The 21,581-nt window shown below is 38.0% G+C and overlaps 2 protein-coding genes and 1 long non-coding RNA gene across 6 annotated transcripts; 1 reads left to right on the top strand and 2 right to left on the bottom strand.

Moving 5' to 3' along the window:
- LOC131774698 (L-threonine dehydratase catabolic TdcB-like) lies at positions 1 to 8,734 on the bottom strand. Of its 3 annotated transcripts, none has more exons than XM_059090754.2 (9): positions 8,632 to 8,734; positions 7,935 to 8,082; positions 6,581 to 6,717; positions 5,944 to 6,102; positions 5,050 to 5,117; positions 2,919 to 3,033; positions 1,755 to 1,880; positions 942 to 1,043; positions 1 to 638 (listed from the first exon to the last, which is right to left on the bottom strand). In XM_059090754.2, exons 2-9 carry the CDS (start codon positions 8,077 to 8,079, stop codon positions 489 to 491), a joined length of 1,002 nt encoding a protein of 333 aa, XP_058946737.2. In that variant the 5' UTR covers positions 8,080 to 8,082; positions 8,632 to 8,734; the 3' UTR covers positions 1 to 488. The 3 variants fall into 3 exon arrangements, with proteins under 3 accessions (XP_058946737.2, XP_066022224.1, XP_066022225.1); XM_066166127.1 differs by having other exon boundaries at positions 7,935 to 8,140; positions 8,632 to 8,697; XM_066166128.1 differs by having other exon boundaries at positions 7,935 to 8,135; positions 8,632 to 8,664.
- LOC136280596 (uncharacterized) lies at positions 2,591 to 5,931 on the top strand. The gene is made up of 3 exons (XR_010717388.1): positions 2,591 to 2,945; positions 3,476 to 3,559; positions 5,822 to 5,931. It is a non-coding gene; the product is annotated as an uncharacterized lncRNA (long non-coding RNA).
- A 968-nt stretch (positions 8,735 to 9,702) lies between the features above and the next one.
- Positions 9,703 to 20,029, bottom strand: LOC131774700 (major facilitator superfamily domain-containing protein 12-like). Of its 2 annotated transcripts, XM_059090757.2 has the most exons (11): positions 19,327 to 20,029; positions 17,386 to 17,500; positions 16,522 to 16,686; positions 16,011 to 16,103; positions 15,340 to 15,432; positions 14,832 to 14,872; positions 14,307 to 14,439; positions 14,108 to 14,214; positions 12,083 to 12,160; positions 11,372 to 11,496; positions 9,703 to 11,002 (listed from the first exon to the last, which is right to left on the bottom strand). In XM_059090757.2, the coding sequence occupies exons 1-11, from the start codon at positions 19,806 to 19,808 to the stop codon at positions 10,767 to 10,769; spliced, it is 1,668 nt and encodes a 555-aa protein (XP_058946740.2). In that variant the 5' UTR covers positions 19,809 to 20,029; the 3' UTR covers positions 9,703 to 10,766. The 2 variants fall into 2 exon arrangements, with proteins under 2 accessions (XP_058946740.2, XP_058946741.2); XM_059090758.2 differs by lacking the exon at positions 12,083 to 12,160.
- Between the last annotated feature and the right edge of the window lie 1,552 nt (positions 20,030 to 21,581).

Here is a 21,581-nt window from a genome sequence, read left to right as displayed (position 1 = left end):
TTGTTAGTTCCACAAATCATGTAATTTTATTAACTTTCCCTTTTGTCTCAACGAATGAGGTTTTTAAACACACACGTGCAAGTTAACAATTTTTCTCTAGGCATCTCTTTTAATACTGCTGAGTGGTTCTTTGGCCAAAAGTAATTCACTGAAGTTTGCAGTGTGCTCGAGATGCGAGCACAATGGATTTTTCATCCGCCTGAAATTGGCTCAGGCTCTCCACCATGCAGTGTTCAGATGAGCGTCGAAAGTTATCTTGGATTGCATTCGTTTTGCTTTGTTTGGCTCTGTGATTGGTTAAGAAAACTCGCACCACGCTCTTAACCAATCAGAAACAAAACCAAAAGATGACGCTCGAATTTCCCCGCGCTTCAGGCCCTTTGCTTAGTTCCTTTTCACCTCTAAGTAGCTATTGTAACTTTTCACGACACAAAATTAAAGTGCATTCTACATCTAGGAAACATTGGTTATAAAAATTCAAGCTCAGATTATATCTGGTCCCATTGAAGAATTACTTCTTTCAACTTTTTCATGGTTATATTAGCTCCACAAGAAATTATTACCACGTTTTGTCCTTGGAATCTATTATGGTCCTTTAAATAAGCAGCAATGGCAACACCAGCCGCACCTTCTACGATCTAAAAATCAATCCAACAGATGACTAAGTTAATACCTTTCGAAATTAGTGGTTACCTTTGCAATCTGACTAGCCCTCAACATTGTGACTCATGAATAAATCGCATTTTTTCCTGCCCTGGAATAGAACAATCAATCAGGTCTCGCGAAGGGGAAGGGAGAACAGGGAGTGGGAAATAATAGTCTTTGATAAACATGCTAGTGGTCCACACCCGCCTGCTGCAGCAGCTTGTCGATTTAATAAACATAGAAAAAAAATGTAACTGAAAAATTTTTAGGCAATAAAAAAAATGTAACTGACTCACTTTATGGTGATTTTCCATAAATTGGTAAACTGCTCTACTAATTTCTTCCTCTGACACAAGGATCCACTCGTCGACAAGATATTTACAAAGATCAAACGTCACCTTATCACCAGTAACAAAAAAATGTGGAAATATAACTCTACTTTATAATGTATGAAAGCACACACATAATTTTTCTCCCGAAGGAAATGAAAAAACACAACTCTCTTTCTTTCAGCAAATGTCCCAAAAATAAAGCGTAAAGCAAAATTTGAAAAACTAGAATTAATCCAACGGCTTCTATGAAATTCCTGAATCATTGTCCTCGAAAGGTTTGTGTTTGTCCTTTTTCTCTTAACAAAGAAAAAAGCGTATGCATCTTTTTAACGTCAGAACGGTAAGGGTTCTTTCAATCGGCCGACTTTGTCAGGTCTTGTCAAGGCGAGCTGCTTAGGTTCCACACCTAAACCTTCAGCCATGTCTTAATAGTATGCTTTTTCTAAACTTTTATCACTCAGCTACATTCATTCCGCAAGGAAAACACATGACAAAATGTACTCATGACATTTACATCAATGCAAGACAACGTGATTGAAGAAACTGATTCCCCCGGCCGAGGAAGCCGGGGTATAACGAGCGTGTATAAAAATTTCCTTCATGACCTTACCCAGAAAAATAAGGGAAATTAAAATTTGAACAAAAGATAAAACGTGAACCTCATCTGTGAAATAGTTAACTAAACACGGAAGCAACATGTAAAGAGTTTTACAAGCCTGCGCTCATGCCACACCTCATCAGAATTTACGTAAGATCACCTTACTTGTTAATACTCACTGAGTTTTCCTCGACACCACCGCCTGTACCGTCAGACAGCGTGTCACCTGATGGAAGATCTAAAATTTTCCCTGCCTTCACTGACTCTGACATCACTGCAGACTGTGAGGGCTGACATCCAATCATCTGCATTAAAATCAACAGTTGAGTCAGCATGAGCAGAGTCTATTTTAGGTATTTTAGATCTCCTTCTCAGTCCCACATTTTCCCGCTCCGAGCAACGAACAACAACAAAAGACACACACACACACACACACACACACCACACACACACACACACACACACACACACACACACACACACACACACACACACACAACAAAGCGCTCAAACGAATGCGCATGCAATGACTAGGTGGTGTATTTTCATGCTTTCAGAACCAAGTTATATCACACGAGTTACAAACACAAGCTACACAAGCCAGTAAGTCACATGATAAAGCTCAAAACGGAATGGTAAATCAACAAGATATCTGTGTTTGAATAAGCTTCCTGTTCGAAAAGTTTCGAGTTTTCTCTACCTTTCTATGAACTTTTCAATTTTCTTTCGTTTACTTTGTAAGACAGCAGTTGTTGGCATGGAGCCGGTCATAATTGATCCCCTCGCGCATGCTTACTCAGGGTTTGACTGTTATGTTCATACAAGGAAACATGCGCGCAAAAAAAAAAATCCGTGGTCGTTTGACCGTTGACCAAGGCAAAACGCGGGCGCGCACTAGAGTGAGTGTTATTTTGGTGGATCATTTTGGCGGGAAAACTAGCGGCAACCGCGGCACTACGCAGTGATTTTACGTTTCGTATTTTCTGCACAAACGTTGATGTGGCAAGGCAAAAGAACATTCTACATGAAGGCAAGTTTCTGCTAAATATTCTCACGCCACTTTCATATTTTTTCATCCAATGCAGAAGTTTTGGTTTCAATAACTTTTTCCACAGGCGGCCGATGGTGTGATAGGTGTCTGTGCCCGGAAAAAAAGCCGCAAGGCAAAATCAAAACACTAGAGCCTGATTTCAGGCTCAACAGACGGTGGTAAGAGTTCTTACAAGACGTCGATAGCCAGCTGTTATTGAAAACCCTACCAGGAGAGTTGCATGCGATTCACGTATCATCCGATGCACATTCAAAAGGAAGATTCATTTTCCTTCTTCATTGAGACCTGTTACCTTTATTTCGGGTTTCACACTTTTCAGGTAGGCTGCAATCCCTCCTATAAGTCCCCCTCCTCCAACAGAAACGAATACTGCATCAACATCGGCCAAGTCTTCGAAGATTTCCACCCTGTGTAGATTACAGAGAAAGTCGCTGTACGTTTTAGCAAAGTAATTACAAAAACATTAACTGAAAGAGGCAACAACTTCTTCGTTTTCTGGCTTGGCGATTTTTGAGATCTGTTTTTCAGTTTCACTTACAACTTTTCGTATCTACTCTGGGTTTGTTATTTCTCTTTTGTAACATTTGGTTTCGGTAAAAATGTTTCTTTTCTCGTTTTTTCGTAAATCCTTTTGGACCTCAAAATGTCACCTCTGTCATTTTTCCCCGTCACATTTTTGATTTTGATGTAAATTTTGGCCAGTTGTCGGGTTTCTGATAAGTCATCATACTCTCATGCTCTCAACGATTTCATCTGCCCTTTCACTTTAAATTCCTCAAAACTACCTAATAGTTCATTTTGTGTTTGCATTTCATTCAAGTTAAAAATTTCAATGGTAAATATTTATAGGAAAACAGTCATATTAAAAGGTTCCACTTGTGGAGGATACACAAAAAAAATCATCGTGAAAGATTCATTGGATGGAAGGAAGAGGTGAGTTTAAGTTCCATTTTTCTTTAAAGTAATTATCAGGGTCGTAACGAGGTATGTGGAATACATATGATCCTAACTTTTATCCATATTTTGTGATCCATGATCCCAAAATTTCGGATAATTTCGATCCTTGATCCCGAAAAACTAAATTGATCCCATCTAAAAACTGAAAAAAATTGATCCTATCCTTGACGTAGCGATCCCTGTTTGCTGGCCATGTCAGAGAGGCTTATGCGATGTCTTGGCCATGGCCATTCACATGAAAAATATTTTTAAAAAACACTATTTTGTTTTTCTTTACGTTTCTCCCTCTGTCTCTACGTGGCTCTGGAGACCATAAACGTAATCTTTGACTAAAAAGAGGACCCCCCTCTCCCTCTCCCTCTCCCTCCCCTCCCCCCCCCCCCAAAAAAAAAGGATTAAACGACCACATACATGAACGAGATCGCTTCACAAGGACTTTTCAATAACATGAAATAATGGCAGGAGCGAACTCGTTACACTTCACGCTACCATCACGCAACCATCACGCAACCATCACGCAACCAAGAGAGCTCATGAGGAAAATTCCTCATTACATGTCATGAAAAGCAATTTTCAATACAGTTGTTTGTTTCGGTAAGAAAATATGCCTGACACATGAGGCAGTAACCATAGTAACTGTGTTATGAGTCCATAAGGAAAGTTTATTTACTGTAATTTTCCGTGATTGTCCAGCAAAGCAGCAATTGACACAAATTGATTCACTGAAGGTCAAAAGGAACTTCACGTACCGGCGATCACTGTTCTTTCGTTTCAAGTTTTCCCCTTGAACAGAGGCAAAGCCACAAGGCGAAAAGAGAAGAAGGCAGGAGACTGCACAGATGGCGCGATATGGGCGCAAACCGAAATCACTAGCGATTTCAACTCATGAGAGATGCGATGACACCTAAGAAACCTCACATATGTGTTATACACAATCGTAAGATTGGTAGAAATGCCGCGTCAGATAGATATTCAATATTCAACATGACAGTTAGCTTCCGGTCTTCCCAGTTCTTTGGAGCTACATTGTGCTGCACGGCCACTCCAGAAATCAACCTGTACCGTTTACGCGATCTAGAAATTTGAGGTCCTCTTTCGAAATGTTCATTGTGGTACTGATCCCGGATTTTGCCTCTGATCCTATGCCTTTGATGCCCGATCCCAGGCTTCTGATCCCAGATCCCAGGCTTCTGATCCCAGATCCCACCCCTTTTTTTCTCTGATCCTACATACCTCGTTACGACTCTGTAATTATATTTTAAACAAAGTTTTTCGTCATTGAAAAAGTCGAGTTTAAGTATTACAATTAAAAAAGCTGAGCTGTCAGCGTGAAAGACTCTGTAACAAGGAAAGGTTTCTATTTTTCTCCACATGCCAAGACTGAAGAAATAATAATTAAATGAAAATAATAAATAAACAAATATGAACTAAACACCACCAACATAAATAACAAAATAGATATTTACCCAATGGTTCCTTGCCCAGCAACAACTACAAGGTCATTATATGGCGAAACAAAATGCATGCCACTTTCCTAAAGGGATAAGCATACACTGTCAAACAAATGGGACAAGGAGGGATTTCCTGTAACATTTTATGAGGGCTCTTGTTGCGATATGTAGATCTTGCGTTACTTGTCACGCATTCCCATCATTATTTGTATTCCCTCATTTGGTCATTAAATGCAGTTGCTACTCACTGAGTTTGCGGCGCACTTGTCTTAACCCTTTAACTCCCATAAGAGATTAACATGTAACTTCTCCTTGTAACATCCACACATTATCCAACCAACATGTAATGAGAATACTCAAACTCATCAGGTAGAAGTTAGTAGTCTTGATCTAACACCAAATTCTTGTGACTTATTTAGAAGGAAATGTGTAGTAGGCAGAGTGGAGAAGATCTTGGGAGTTAAAGGGTTAACAGCTATAGCACTAACTTGTAGCCTGTTTGTCTTGTTATCATGCTTCTTTCCTTTAGCTTGTTTTCTTAATGTTGAAAAAAATTAGGGTACTTGGAAATTAACACAAAAAGTTGCTTATTCTCAGAGAGGGATTTTGCTAGCCTGAATGACCAGTTGCATTGCTTTCATCCAGCCCTGGAAATGATTTCAGCAGCACAAAATTGTTAGAAATACTACTACTCTCCTGGAATCCAAGGCAATCCTGTTGGTAAATTTTTACACAATTGGACATAGTTTACTTACAAGCTAGAACCAAACTTATCTTTATATTACAGCTTTCTCAACCCTCTTCCCACACTGTTGTGGTCAGCCAAACACAGATCATTTTGTGCTTCTATTGTTAGTAATGAGAGAGAGAAGCTTCATTAACATAAGGAGTGCAGCAATGTTGTTGAACCTTAGCAGCATTCCTGGCTGTCACCTCTGCTTCAACACAGTCTTCTCCATGGAACTTCACAGACCCACCAAACTGTTTCACTACTTTCAGCTTGGCATAAGAAGTGGTCTCTGGTACATAAATAGTAACTGGAGTGCCAACTTTACTTGATGCATATGCCTACATAAAAAACAAACAAATAAAGAAACCTTTTAAATTAAAAAATAACTTGTCACTTCATAATATCAGAGTTAATTTACATGGACAACTGCCAACTACCTTCATTCTTGGCTCCACTATAACTACTTGAAAGGACTGGGGCTGACTTCAAAGGGCATCTTTGACCTCACAACCACTTTTAAAATACTTTAATCTGGGTAATGGCCACAAATGTTCACTCCTTTAATCATGCAGACTCTTACTGACATTTTATCATAGATATAACCAGATAAATAAAAAAAAATATAGAAATTAAAAGGCTTAAGTCTGTTAATTGGCCCATGATTTCCAAAGCTTTAAATTCTCCACATGCATGAAGCATGAAGCCACTTTCTTGAAGTAAAGCTAGTCATTCCTCATACAGGTAAAAATTTGCTCCATCAAATAACAATGGCTTGTTAAATATTGCGATCAACCATATTGAAAAACTTCATCTTACAGTAGCTGCTCCATGATTTCCAGTAGAAGCTGTAATCACTCCATTAGTCAGAAAAACCTCATCGTTTGATTCTTTAAGGGTGAGGAGTTTGTTGAAGGCTCCTCTCAGTTTAAAAGATCCTGTAATCTGTTCACTCTCTATATTAATGAAAATAGATAACTGTTATTTACAACAAAAACATTTTACTGTCCCCAAAGGAGAACAAACAACACTTAAGTCAAAATCAACATTTAGGACTAAGCGAGGTTATTTGCATGTGTCAGAGAATAAACATACAATATGGAATTTAGTTTAAGTCCAAATTCATCATGATATATTTAAAAATATATTAGCCCCAGACTTGGGCTTGATTTCTGCCATTTTTTTTGGGTCTAGTCCTTGATCCTCCCAAGAAGAAGAAGGGTGAGTGTCAGCTCATTTCCAAAACAGCAGCTGGTAATTGAGCTTTCCCCAAACTGTGATGTGAATGGTTGTTATGAATTGCCACACAACTTAAGATATCACCATACCAACGCTCATCTCTAGTCTTTGGAGAAACATGTAATTTGTTTGAGGTTTCCTGCCAGCAAAAATATAGCCTGGCAAATTTTTGCAAACCATTTTTGGTCCCCTGCAAAGGTGGGGTACAAAACCTTTTCAAGACCTATATAACATTCTCTAAAGGAGAGAGGAGTTATCTTCTCCAAACACTTTCAGGGTTTTTGACAGCCTTTTTCATAATTATTAAGCGACTGCCAATGGTGAAACATACAGCCATGATCGCTCAAAAAAGGTGTACAAATCCTATAAATAAAATCTTGACAGAAGGCAAGAAGAGCACCTATAAGTGGCACTGGACTGGTGGTAACCGTTTTTTAATGAAACCCAACAACGTTCAATTGCAATATGTTTAATCATGCCTGAAAGATCAATTCACTTGACAAGAAATTCTACAAATTTATGACTGCATGACGAAGTTGTAGAACCCTCTTATCAAATCCCTATCGCTCAATATTCAACCCTATTATAGACTACCACTAACAAAATGAATCAAAGGGGGAACGGTTGGAGTATGAGTTGATTGGGTGTGGAACTCTTAATACCAAAATCTTTGAAGAATGAAGAGGGTAACAAAGGTCAGGGGGGAGGGGAGTGAAGGGGCCTGATCCCATTTCACGCGTGAACGTTTGGCACCTTACGTTGCCTTTCTATAAAATTCACGCGTCTTGGACTAAATTATTTTCGCGTCACGTATGAACCCTTTGAGCAAGTGACGATCTTGTTATTTATCAAACTCCAACACTGTTTATTGCCGATTGGTCAAGACGAAATTCGTTACCGTGGATGAGCAGTAAAGGTTGGTTACTATACTTACCCAGTTTAATATAGACCTTCGACTTGCCAACGTCACTTAACCAAGGAGAGTATTCCAGAGGAGTTTTTCTGACGTGCAGCTTTATCCGATCAGCAGCCTTCGAAATATCCTCACATAGGCTGAGCAGGTGAGGTTTTGCAATCATGGTCTGGCGAATAAATGATCGAGATTTTGCAACGCCAATCGACCTTAATAAGACGCCTGCGCTGAAAGTTTAAAAAAATATATATTTGGAAAGCTGCAGAATACAGGGCACTTCTTCACACCTCATTGAATCACGATTGATCCTTTTATGTTCTGCCTCGTTCGTTCTCCAAAGCATGCCGACAGGGTGGAGCCAAGAGGCCCCGTATTATGTGATTGCTCTTATCATAATACCATTTTGTCGTCTATGTAGCATTTAGCCATAAAGTACAAAATAGTGTGCACAATAGCGTAAGCTCACAAAGCAACAGGCGTGAATACACCTCTCCGCTAGCATGGAAATAGCAGACTGGGACTGAGAGAGGGAGAGGGGCGAACAAGGGGATTGTTAAGTTACAAAGAAATCACACGTTTCAAGAAATCTGTCACCATGTGTAACATCAAAATTAACCAAAATTAGCTCTGACGAAGTGCTAGCGCTCGAAACGTCAGCCTTTTCACTCTTAAGGATGGCCAATTTACGTTTTCAACTCAGTTGTTAACACTAAATTACCTGCTATACTCTCCCACCGATGCAGCACCACAGTTTCTTTCGAAACTTACCCCTTTAGACATCAAAACTGCCTCGTTATGCAAATATCAGACGCTGAAACGAGGCTACTAGCAAACAATAAAGTGACGAACATGCTCCTTGTATTTCTTTTTGGGTTCTCGTAGCCCAGACCCCAGCTCGAACCGAGGCATGCCATTTTCTACACGCTTCTCTAAGAATTCCGATGACTAAATGGGGCTGAAGACAAATCTTAGATGGCAGTGCGGGCCGTAGCTCAAAGGCTGGTCTATTCAACTTCGTTTCTTGATATTCTATCATTTCAGCTTCATAGTATTGGATCTTCAATATTCAAATTTTGATGTTTGAGGGAAAAAAAGTGTTTTTCTGCCCTTGCTAGTAATTATCATGGCGATGGAGAAACGGAGCCGTGGCCCTTAACTACACATGCTTTCAGACCCATTTTTTAGTTAGACCGTTCCATTTCTGATCTATTGAAAAATCCTCCAATTTATAGCATAAAAAATTTGCGAAAAATAAAAGAAATTCTCAGTCGGCTTTATCGCATAGCAATTAGGAGAAATATACCTGATTTAACGACGAAAGTGCTTAAAATCTGTACCCGTTTTCAGACTATCAGACTAAAGAAGGTAAAAATAACATCTTTTGGGGCGACACGTTGCTATATTCCTTATATCCGGGAGTTCACCCCCCTAATTTATGTAACGCAGGGAGGAAAGCAGTCGTTGCCGACCGTATTTTCAGTAAAATGGATCTACATCACAATGCGACTCCAACTTGATTGACCGTAAATACGGGCGATCGCGTTAGGTGTCTGTTAAATTTTTTCCGTGGCAAAAGTACGGAAGGGGGTAGTAATTAAGTGAACATTGTTCCCCGGTTGTTCAAAAAGAGGTGAAAACTTGTGCTGTCCTTCCATCCAACGAGGAGAAACACTACAATCAATCACGCCTTGGTTACTCGCGCTTACCCGCGCTATGTTCGAATTATGAACATCATCCAAGAAAAGTTGAATTTCAAATTTATCGAAAAACTACACGACAGAGACCAATATATTAACATATGCATAATTTATTTATGTAATTGTATTTATCTCATTTCTTTGTTTCCTAAAATACTGCACTACTTTCTGAAAATTATCGCTTTTTTCAAGTTGTATGAAAAGGTATCAAGAAGTGATGATTAACCATAAATGGCGAAGCTTCATTATAAAGACTGATTAAACTTTTAACCCTTTAACACCCATAAATGACCATGACATAATTCTTCTTTACGATATCAATACAATATCAAGCAGACAAGTGATAAGAATAAATAAAAATATCGCTTAAAGGATTGAGTTGATCCAATACCAAATTCTCAAAACTATCATCACAAGAATTGTATGAATGACAGTAAGGAGAATTACTAATGAGATTTTGGGAGTTTAAGGGTTAATCAAGTTCCATGCATTTGGTAAGCTTTTCTCCGTGAAAGGGAGAAAACCATTAAAATTTGGTGGAAATATAAACCAGCTCTTTGTATCAAAAGATGCGACACGAATTCTTTTATCGTTTCCTGTCTTGGGATATTTGTATTCTTCTGTATGAAGTTCAACTTAATTCAATTCAGAATGAAAGAGTTCTTCTCTTCTCAATTCTCATTTAAATATACCGTTTTATCATTCATTTATATTTACCGGCAATATGATTCCGAAAAAGACCGGCTGTAGATATTTCTTCATGTAGTTTCCATTTGTATTAAAAATTATTTACTCAAATACAGAAAAAAGAAAAGCCAATAACACATTCCATGTTCTCTAAAACACGAAACCGTTTGAAAATTTCTTTCTTTAAAGTTAAGATTTAGAATAATTCCTTTAAAATCGCTTCAATACCTTAAGCTAGTGCCAGCTGAATTTTTGTTACCGGAATTGTGATTTGATACAAAATTCTCAGGTGATCGATCGCTTGAACACCTTGAGTTAGTGCCTTCCAAATTTCAGCCATATCTCTCGACTTCCTATGAGATGGGCAACACATTAGCTTCACATTTAGGAACGTATTGCCTCTCATGTATATTCCTTTCAACAGTGATATTCTTATCAATAATCACATTTCAGATGTTTCAGCGTATGATCACCGCTCACAGTTCCTTCTTGCCCTCTCCTGTGAACTACCGACATCCTCTTGTATGGAGCATGGCACATCGTGAGGTGACCCTTGTATTGATCCATACTTGGGCGAGGTCGTAGGTTCGTACATAAGGCACGATTGATTGGGCGGCGATCCTATAGACCTTGATACGCTGGTACTCACTGAAACGTTCTGACCAAGCAGTTTATCTTGTACGTTCGCCTCTACTTTCCCAGATTCTGTAAGAAGAACCACAAAAAGGTAAAAACTTCAGACACGTCTTCGCTCAAGCGCCTTTTTACATTACCGCTTTTTTTAAGGATATTGTTTATTTTATGCATGCAATGCTGCGGATTCGAACTCAACCTTAAGAAAACTCGTTTCTAAGAATCTACCAATTTCGAAAGTACTTTCGGGATTTAGTCTGATGCTGCATAATGAAAACTGGTCGCTTCATGCACTGCATAGTCAGTTCAGAAGAATAGGGTAAAGATACATAAAAATTATATGAGTCTAAGAGTCTATTCCAACGAAAATAAATTAAAAAAACAAATAAAAATTATTTTAAAATACAATTGAGGCTTTTCCTCACAACTAAAAAAATTTACCTTCGAAGTCTCCTATTTTCGTCTTTAACATGCTGATTAGAACCAGCATTGATATTATGGTTGCCCCACCAGCAACATACACCATAACCTCTCTGTAGTATGGACCACAGCCTGCGCAGCAGGTCCTAAGGAAATAAAAATAACCGATCAGCAAATTAATAAGTTCAGTTAACGCCAATGGTTCAGGTTTAACGTATGGTAAGCGAGGCTTCAGCAGCCGAAAGGTGAAGGCTCTTTACCATCTGTATGCCACACGCACTACAGTGCTTCTGCCGTACCTTTCAGTTTCACGCGCTCAAGCGAAGGCTTTGCAGTTGATAGTTTGAAGCCAAAGCGCATTAGGAGTATTGCATTACCTTTGATAAGGCCGTCCACCTTTCAAAAATGTCTACGCTCACGTTCACGATCAACTACTCTTTAACGCAGTACACTAATTTTATTGAACGATTCTACAAGACCCTCACTTTCAAAATGAGGCAACATTGCTAAACTTTGTCGTGAAATGGCTTCTCATTTACTCCCGTTTTCAAGGAGAGGCAATGGAAATCACGGAAATAGCTTATTTTCAACGGGTAGACGTGAATACTGCAGAAAGTTATAGAAGGTGTTCTTGCTGCTCACAGTGCAACTAAAGATTTGCATTTAAACAACGATTTATTATAGCGTAATTGTAATTATTTGACCATGAAGTTGGTTGATTGAAACTCGTACATGTGAGAATGACTGAGTCCTATTCCATGAGGGGAAGCTGTAGAGTTTCCATTCCAAGGACTATGTACTGCAACATGACTTTCGAGCAAACAAAAGTATAGAAACAAGAAATTGAAAATAAAGTAACTACCAGTAGTCTGATAAGGCGCACGCTGGCGTACAAGCAAGCAAGCAGGAGCTGGTTAAAGGCTGTTACATGGCATTCATTAGCTACAAGTTAAAGCGGAGCCAGGTTATGATATTCTGATGAGAATTCTAATCAAAACGAAAAATAACGTAATACAATAAACACGTTCTTATTCTAGATGAAATAAATAATGTTCATGGCAAATCTTCGTGTAAGAAAACGAAGATTTACCAATCGGTGAGAGAATATTACTTTGGCGTGACGTCATAACCTCTTAGTAGAATGGAAAGGCGAGAAAATTCTGAAAGCACAGTAACAATACCGCACTGAATTAAACGCCTTTCCAAGGAAGATACTCACTAGGAGGTCTACCATAAACATACCACATCAGGGTAAATGGCGCACCTTACAACACAACACAGTTACCAAAGTTACCAAAGTTTTTGTCTCAACTGTGATAATTTCACGCGAGGTCAAATCTTATTTTCACAAATTTCCTATTAAAGTAGACAACACCGTGACACCAAAGGAGTTCTCTAATAAGCTACCGAGAAAATAAGAGCGAGTCAGAGTACTCGTAAGAAGTTAGAGTAACAAAGAATCGGCTTGGAGAGAAAAAGTGGCCAGAAAATAAAGAAGTCTGTGGTGAAAAGCGAAACAATCTACAGAGTCACATTACTTTAATAATAAAATACCAGTTAGGAAGCAGAGAACACCAAACGCGACTCTTTCATGGCAGAGGGTGCACTGATAAGAAGCACAGGTTATCCAAAGCATTTGCAGCAGTAACAACAAAGATTAATAACAAGGACGTTGCTCTCAAGAGAAGAAAGACTCGTGAGCTCTCAGCCACCTGGATCTAAGGCCAGTTTTTCTCCCTGGACATCAAACTCGTCATATTATGGTTATACAGAGACGTCAAGCACCGACTATCATTCAAAGATAAAACAGAAGGATATCCTTTTGTGTAACAAATTACCATCTTGATGGAGTTGACATTGAAAGCTCATTACAGCTAGAGACTCGAAAAAAAGATGCTTGGTGTCATGAAATTAGGCGTGTGAATAGTCCATATACCTTTAAAGACTACTGCTATTTTAAGGTAAGATCTTCCAAAGAAATAAAACCCCTCACGTTAGTCTTCAGTCCTACATAGAAGGATGTCATCTGTTTTGTCATGAGCGTGGAACAAAGAAACCAATCTGAGTACCCCATGAGGAATCCAACCACAGAATTTGGATTTCACACTTCATTGCTTTACCAGAGATGTAGAGGACTCACTCACTAGTGAACTACATTTGTAGAATACATGGGTTGTATATGCCAGGTTTAGATGTGACAAGCGGCCTGTATACTGCAGGGATCACAAATGTCACTTATGTCCAAAGCACTAAGCGAGTAATAGAAAAAATGGCACACTGTGCATGTAAAAGGAAAAAATTGCACATAGTGCCAGTAATAGAAAAAATGGCACATTTTCACCTTGACTATGGATTTAAGAGATACTTCTCTTGGCAAAGTCTACTGAGTTCCATCAGCACACTATTCCTCTGTTAATCAAATGTACAGTACTTCAACATTTGACTATTTGGGCATATGTCTTCTTGCAAAACAGTTATTACAAGAACAACTGTAAGAAGTACATGTGCGGACTAACACAAGCCTTTTTCTAGTTAGTTTGTGTCTGATGCCATCTGACCAAGATGACAAGGTAGATCAATAATGCTTCCTCAAAACAATATCACTGTGCAGCACAATTGACATTGTTTTGATAAATCAAAGCATTGCAAGTTTCATGTGAGAATTCTCAGGTACCAGTCAGTTGTGAATTCACAAAATATGATGTATACAAAGTTGGTCATTGAAAATACTATAATCCATTAGTTAATAATACTTACTCTCCTACTTTGTTACATGGATGAAATATCTGTATGAGTTGTACTGCAAGTCCATTGGATAGTTTGTCTGTGAAACTCATTGCTCCATACACAAATGCACCTGTTTCCTGGAATAAACACAAACAATTTATCATATCAGATAAATAGGGAAAAAATGCAACACCAAAATCTTAATCAGGCCAAACAAGACAACATTTACCACATTCTCCCCAATCAGATCTGCAAGCATAGTCAAAGCAGTGACAAGTAAAGTTGATCCACCAACTCCTAATAAAGCAGAGGCTCCATATGCTGATATGTAGTCTTTCTCTCCTATCCAACGCATCCATGCACTGGGGAAAAACAAAAACAACCAACAAAACAGATCAATTCTCCAAAACATATACATGCAAGAACAAAACAACTTTCAAGAATATTGCCTCACATCTGCTCATCAAGCCCTCATTCTTATACACACTGGAAAAATCTCACCAATAACTCAATAATTCAGACTACATCATTGCATTACTTTTTTTCCCCTTTGATATCTTATTTGCTGTTTCATCTGGTGTTTTGCTGCTTTATTGTAATAAATCTCCATCCTTTAGAATCTTAACACATATTTTATAAGTTAGCCTTTGGAAAATGTAAACAAAAACAACAATTTCATGTACTGTAATTTGTTTAAACATTGAAACACAAAAATACTGATCTCACGAAGAAAAAATTTGGTTCAACAACTTGCCTCACACCTCCTATCATAAGGAGTCCAAGGAAAAATGTACCCTAGAAGACAAATTTTGCAAAAGACTTACAAAGCATTCTTTTCAAATAATTTGGATATAGATTATCCCAGAGGAAACACCCTTGGAATATACTCCAAAAAATTCTAAACATAGGAAAGCAAAATCTTGGAGACTCACTGAAAGACAAAACCCTCAACCCCTTTACTCAAAAGAGTTGATGAGAACACTGTAGATTGTTAAAATCATCTTGCATAGGCTAATGAACGCAACTTAGATTGACATAAAATCAACCAATGAGATCAGTTAATTAATAGATCTCTAGAATCAACTGTGTGTAATCATTTGAACAAGCATATCTGTTTATCATCATCACCCAACAATACGAAGTACGCAGAAACACTTGTTAACATATGAGGGTGTTATTAGTCTAAAATCAACCAGGTCAGAGCATCACAGTCAGTGGTAATCAGTGATAAATCAACTAAATATCACAAAAAATACCCCTACCTTTCTACCATAGCACTTGTTCAATGGTTTTGAAAGGAATGTGGACAAGAATCCACATACATAAATGACTAAGGGAATTATAGCAATGGTGTCCTGAAACAGAAAGAAAAGTTATCTTAGGGTGTAGATTGTTTTAAAAAAAGTGAGCCAAGTTACAAAGACAGAATCAATGCAGTGTTAAAGGAAGGACTTTGAACATCAAAGTTTACAGAGCATTAAAAGACCTAACTCGTAAAGGCACACCTCCTCTGGGGGTACTCACATACACCAAGGCTCTTACTCAACCCCCCCTCTCTCCCCCCTCTCTCCCCCCATAAATGTTACTTAAAGACACTGGATGCTTACTTCAGGGTGACGTACATCTTATCCCACATGAGGTGAAAAAAATTAAATAAGTGGCTCAGCGCTTATTTGCACAAATATCACACCCCTGATGTAACTGATGAAAAAGGACATCTTCTACTACCTTAAACACTTCAATCTGCATGCCCTGTGCTTTAATCCTTTGTAGATAGTGCCAAGATACAAATGCTGCTTTAATTTTTTTGTAGGAAGAGTGCTCATTCAAATACTGCCCCATAAGAGGGGTGCTTAAATTATTTAAAGGGTACTTATAAGTCTTGAGGATCTATTACAGTACTGTATTTTAAAACAGTGAATGTTCACCCCACCTTTCTTAACGACAGTGTTTCAAGAGCGTACATGGGGATATAAACTTGGGTGATGTTAACAATCAGTCGAGTGCACATATAGAGAGCAGCCACCTGCCAAATCAATGAAAATAAGTTACATCATCATCCTCACAACTAGTATTCAAACAAACTCAAGTTATTCTCCAATTCCATGATTAGATATTGCACATTCATCAAGGCAAAATGAAAATTAACTGAGTGAAAAAAATTCTCAGGTTGCAAACAACAATATTATATGTTTTGCAGCTCTCTGTCCATTTGAAAGATCTTACCATCATATAAAAGCTGCTGCAGCAATAATAATAAAAAAGATAAATATTAAATGATAATAGTAAATAAAAATAGTAAATTGTGTGCCTGCTGTTATAAGAGGAAATAATTATCATAAGTAATAGTTAATTGTTAGTACTGAGTCAAGTGCCCCTTTTTTGTCCAATGGTATATCTGTTGTGAACTAAAAGAGTTTTTTTTTCCTAATTTTCAAACAAACCTGATAGAACTGGATTTCTTTAAACCAATGCATCCAGTTTGCAGCACTTCTTTTACTTCTTTCATTTGCAAACACATATGTACAACTTCTTGGAGGCTCTTTTAGTCCGATATGAAATATCAACATGAACAGGAGACCAGTGCCAACCACAATAAATGCAACATACTGGAACAGAATATGTCATAAATTGAAGACTTACAAGTCCTTTACAATCAAAAGATTAAATTCATCACTAACTTAAGGTACCCAACTCTTTCACTGATGACAAAAAAAAAATGCATTCTTAATCTTGAACAATCAATTCTTGATCCTTGACACACAAATAAGAATTGAGAATCAGCTGTTTCTCAACTGTCAACACCTAATCAATTAATGATTCTCATCCTTGCTAGCTGGTAACCCTTTTTCTATTATCAAAATTAGTTAGTTAAATAATGGTGAGATTAGTTTAGAATTATGTTATTATAAAGGGAAAATATCACCAATGAGCAGCCAATCAGTGCTTCTGTTTTCATATGTTGTTTGCTGCATGATATACTTCAATTGCAAAGAGAAGTTATTTGTAATTTTAATCTCATCTATGAGATCTAGGGCTGGGCTTGCTATCACCTCAGATATCTGGGTATAGTATGTACCACACGGATGAAAGGTGCTTTTCTTTGATTGGCTAATTCAGAAGTGATTAGCAAGTATTGCTCACCTTCAAGAAGCAGAAGAGAAAAGATCACGTGAAGAGTTTAATTTCTGACCATATTTCAGTATATTTACACTTTGGTGGATACTTATTCACTAAACACAACCACTATACACCAAAACTTATTGTTGGCTGCAAAGACTTTAGAATTACAAAAATTATTCACTGACCATAAAAGCTGTTGAGTCAGAAGGAGAAAGTTTGACTGTGCCATTTCCTTCTGTACTTATAAGAACCCATGTCACCAAAAAGACAAAAATGTTTGATGAAACTGTACAAGCATATCTGGGGAAGAAAAAAAAACAAGAAGGTTTGAACCAACTAATTAAATTGCTAATCCTTTACATGTAACATCTGAAAAGGTAATGAAATCCTATCTTTACTTGAAAAAATATAAAATTCAAACTCTGGCTAGGACATTGATTGTTAAATCAATTGGGATAAAAAAAGATTGTTCAGTTTTCAAAAGATAACTAAGGCTAAGACTAATCATAGGACTTGCATAAACTGTTACAAAATTCCGTGTTCATATATTTGCATAAGCCTAATATATTAACTGGAATGCAAAATCTATGGTAATATTCTACATGAATTCTAGATAAATCAGTTCCCTTAATATTGAAATTTGATATGCAACAGAAAAAAATAAAACAGACCAAACAAACATTTGTGTCTTAGAAAAAGCACATTCTAATTCACATGTCACATTTCCAAGATGGATTCAATCTGGTATTTATCAAGTGGCATCTAAAACTCATCCTGAATTTAAATTCACTTAAAATTCTCACATCTAGTATGTTTTGATTAATAACAATTTTTTTATGTTTTGATTGTAGAGGCCTCCATGCGTAGAGTTAACCTTTAACCCTTTAACTCCCAGAAGTGATTAACACAAAACTTCTCCCTACAATATCCATACATTCTTCAGAAAATAGGTAATGAGAATATTCAAACTTATCAGGTAGAAGCTGCTATCTTGATCTAGAACCAAGTTCTCATAACTAATTTACAAGGAAATGAAAGGAAACAGGCAAGAATTAACAATCAGATCAGATCAGGGTCCTTGATTCATGCCTCCAGTGGCATTCCCCACTTCCACACCATTTCTTACACTTATTCATCTTTTTGAGACTAAATCCAAAGATGTGCTTAGAAATTTCTGTGTAAGCATGCATGTGCTCCCTTCTTTAGATCAATGCTGTACCTGCATAGTTGCGTTTGACTCGAACTACAAGTACGGCTAAAGGCCAAACTACTTTTCCAGGCAAATTCTCTGAATAAGTCTATATATGTGCTTCCTTCCACAGACCTCAGTAGTTATGCTTTATAATCACTTCCTGATCTATTGAAAGGACAAGTACTTTTCTTGAAATTTCATCCATACCAATGAGGGTAAAAATTTCTTCTAAACTTAAAATATATTAAAGTTCACACAGCAACTAGGTGGACAATCTGACATGGCATATTAACTCTGCCCACATTCCTTTAAATTGTGACAATGGCGGCTTGCTTCCTGACACCTATTTACACCTCGTCAGGAAAAAGGCAGCTAATTAGTGATCCTTTAAAAGGATCTCTTGTTGCAGCATTTAGATCACCCCTGATGAAGGCACTAGACAGGAGTGTTGAAACGTTGGGTCTATGAATTATAACTTCTTCTGTTACATTCATTAAATCTGTAAACCAGAGTAGCATCAAACCATGTCTCCTTCTAAATTTCTTGGTTCCAGTTGATGCTGACTTACTGTTAGACTTAAGGCAAAACAACTTTTGCCAGAACACTGTGTGAGTGTGTGTGTATACTTGTATCCTACTTCTAGCCTACAATGTACCTGGTGATTTCCTGGTCGACTAGTGGCTGTTATAAAATAGGCGGCCTTACTACTGTTGTTACAAGTAGACCTCTATGTTGTGAAATCACGTCACGTTCCACGATACAAAAGTGACTGAGAGTTGAGATAGTAAAAAATAAAAAAGAAAAGAGGCAAAAACAGAAAAGGCTGCTTTGCATTTAAAAGTACCATTTAGAAGTACGCTGTGCATTAGTTAAAGTATAATTATGGATGTTTTCTCACGCATCCACGGGCAACGTTACGTAAACTTGAACTTACCTGATGGCATTTAAGGTAACTTTCTCGTTTTCGCAATCCGTCAGTTCTGGAATCAAGCTTAAATGAGAAATTTGCGTTGATGCCCAGCCGAACTGGAAAATCACAATAAAGGGAACATAGTACACGAACAAGGCCCAAGTTGATGCGTCTTCACAACCAATGCAGAGGTTGAAAATGAATGGAAAGGAACAAGCAACGCACACAACTCCAACGAGATGCCAGACTTTTCTGCGACCGTATTTACAATCTCTGGTTTTATCGGATTCCACACCAACAAACGGCGTTGAAAGAGCATCAGCGACTTGACCGATCAACAGCAAAGTTCCCGAAGCCAAATTTGAAAATTGAGCAACCTTATGAAGGTAAAGCAGAAGATATGTAAACCACATTGAAGCGCAAAGGTCATTAAGAATATGACCGACTCCGTAGCAAATTCTAGTTCTCCAGGTCATTTTCATCTTTCCTTCGACACATTGGGCCATGCTTAAGTCTTTTTTCAGTTGATGAGGAACGACTACACGATGAAGATTACTTGTACTTGCGATCCTTTAAAAATCGACTTCCCGTCACGAAAATTTTGTCGTCGGTTAAGGATAACTTATCTCTCTGCTGACTCAATTAAAACACACAATCTTGATTTAAGATCATAAGTTAACATAAGTTAAGCCAGCCACGCTAAGTTAAGTTCGATACTTAACACTGATTTTCTTACTACTCTACTTTACCGGCTGATAATATTTATACACATCATAAGAAAGTCACGTGCTTTGTCATATGATAAACAAAAAATCTCTACCCCGCTGGGGGGTGGGAAGAGTTTTTGTGGACAGAGGTGCGCGTTCTCAACCATATAATCGAGTTTTGCAAAAAATTGACCAGTACAACAGTTGACCAGACTCTACTTTGCTATTTATGTGTCGATTTGCATTTTAGGAAATACGAAATACAGCTAATTAAGAGAAAAACCTGGCTGCCTGTGGTTATCTTTTTTTGTAAAGTACAATTACGTTAGGTCATGCAATCCACGTAGTGCATTAGGTCACAGACAAATTATTGTTCTTTCCTGTTTTCCACTCTCAAAATGATTAAAATATCAATCATGCGATAATCACGAGGCTACTGATAAATCCTTTTCCCTTTGATGGTAATGCAAGTTTGGCAAACAACAATAAGAATCTCTCATCACACCACGCACAGAAATCAACCCATTTTTCAATTGACGTCACTCACTCGCCTGACATAAGTTAAATTTTGAAACCCTACTTTGAGGACGATCATGCCACCTTGTTCAGTGTTCTCCCGAGATTTCAGTGTTTTTTGAAGCCAGCCATCAAAAGCAGGAGCCAGCAAAGATAGCATTTTTTTTCAATTAATACAGGTATTAAACTGTTTTGTCTCTTTTTAAAAGCGGCAAGCGCGTCAGAAGCAAGAAGCCGGCGACAGCGCTGGCCACTGGGGCTTCCGGAGAACACTATGTCCCCTGTTGCTGTTGGGAAATCAACGTATCTCGTCACTAAAAGATTGCTTAATAATGATGTCTGTATTGTATAGAACTTTTAACGAACCTTTTAGAAAGGGAATTAGACAGAAGACATGAACTGGTCGAACATTACTGGCTTATTGTTCCTTGCATTTTAGTTGTTAGAACGCATGATACAGTCCCGCATGGTAGTAAGGTTTATGCGCTACTGGACCATCTAGCGTATCATGAGCATGCCACGCTATCTAGTCTCCCTCTCAGCCGTTCTTTGGGCTGTCTTACTAAAAGGCCTCTTTCTGCAAGAGAGTTGCGTGACATACTAACAGCTATGATGCCAGCAGGCTCTTATTGGCCCTAACGCACGAGAATCTCGCGGGCTTCTCGCGAGATTCGTGAGGGTTAAGTTGACCTCACTTTCCTCGCGAGTTTCGCGAGAAACTTGCGAGATGCTTCTGAAGCAACGACAACAAGTGCTTGCTCGCCGGTTACAATGGAAACTGTATTTGGAGGGACAAGGAAATCGAGGAAAGGTATATTAGTTCCTCTACTAACGATTGTAACTAGAAGGAATTGTTCTCAGAAGTATAGCACGAGTCTTTGTAGGTTCCTTTTACATAGCACAGTGAGGGAAAAAGGAAAATAAGCAGAACTTCGATTAAAAGAGCAAACTTTAACCCTTTACACCGAAACACTAGTATGTGTGTTCTCCATAGTGTTTTCTATACATTTCTTAAGGGGTTCACAAGGAGAATTTGTTTAACGATCAAGACCTTCC

This window comes from Pocillopora verrucosa, chromosome 4 (genome assembly GCF_036669915.1).
Source record: "Pocillopora verrucosa isolate sample1 chromosome 4, ASM3666991v2, whole genome shotgun sequence".
NCBI classification, from domain to species: Eukaryota; Metazoa; Cnidaria; class Anthozoa; order Scleractinia; family Pocilloporidae; genus Pocillopora; species Pocillopora verrucosa.
Note: the sequence above shows the minus strand (reverse complement) of the source record. Positions and strands in the feature narration are given on the sequence as shown.

Excerpts from the sequence above, each read along its gene's own strand:
- LOC131774700 (XM_059090757.2), bottom strand. The coding sequence starts at position 19,808 with ATGGCCCAATGTGTCGAAGGAAAGATGAAAATGACCTGGAGAACTAGA. Across the intron at positions 17,501-19,326 it reads GTTACCTTAAATGCCATCAG|ATATGCTTGTACAGTTTCAT; the intron begins GTAAGTTCAAGT and ends TTTCTTCCCCAG. Across the intron at positions 12,161-14,107 it reads CCATGTAACAAAGTAGGAGA|TCATGTTGCAGTACATAGTC; the intron begins GTAAGTATTATT and ends TTTGCTCGAAAG.
- LOC131774698 (XM_066166127.1), bottom strand. The coding sequence starts at position 8,693 with ATGTCTAAAGGGGTAAGTTTCGAAAGAAACTGTGGTGCTGCATCGGTG. Across the intron at positions 6,103-6,580 it reads GAAATCATGGAGCAGCTACT|GCATATGCATCAAGTAAAGT; the intron begins GTAAGATGAAGT and ends TTTTTTATGTAG. Across the intron at positions 1,881-2,918 it reads GTGTGAAACCCGAAATAAAG|ATGATTGGATGTCAGCCCTC; the intron begins GTAACAGGTCTC and ends ATTTTAATGCAG.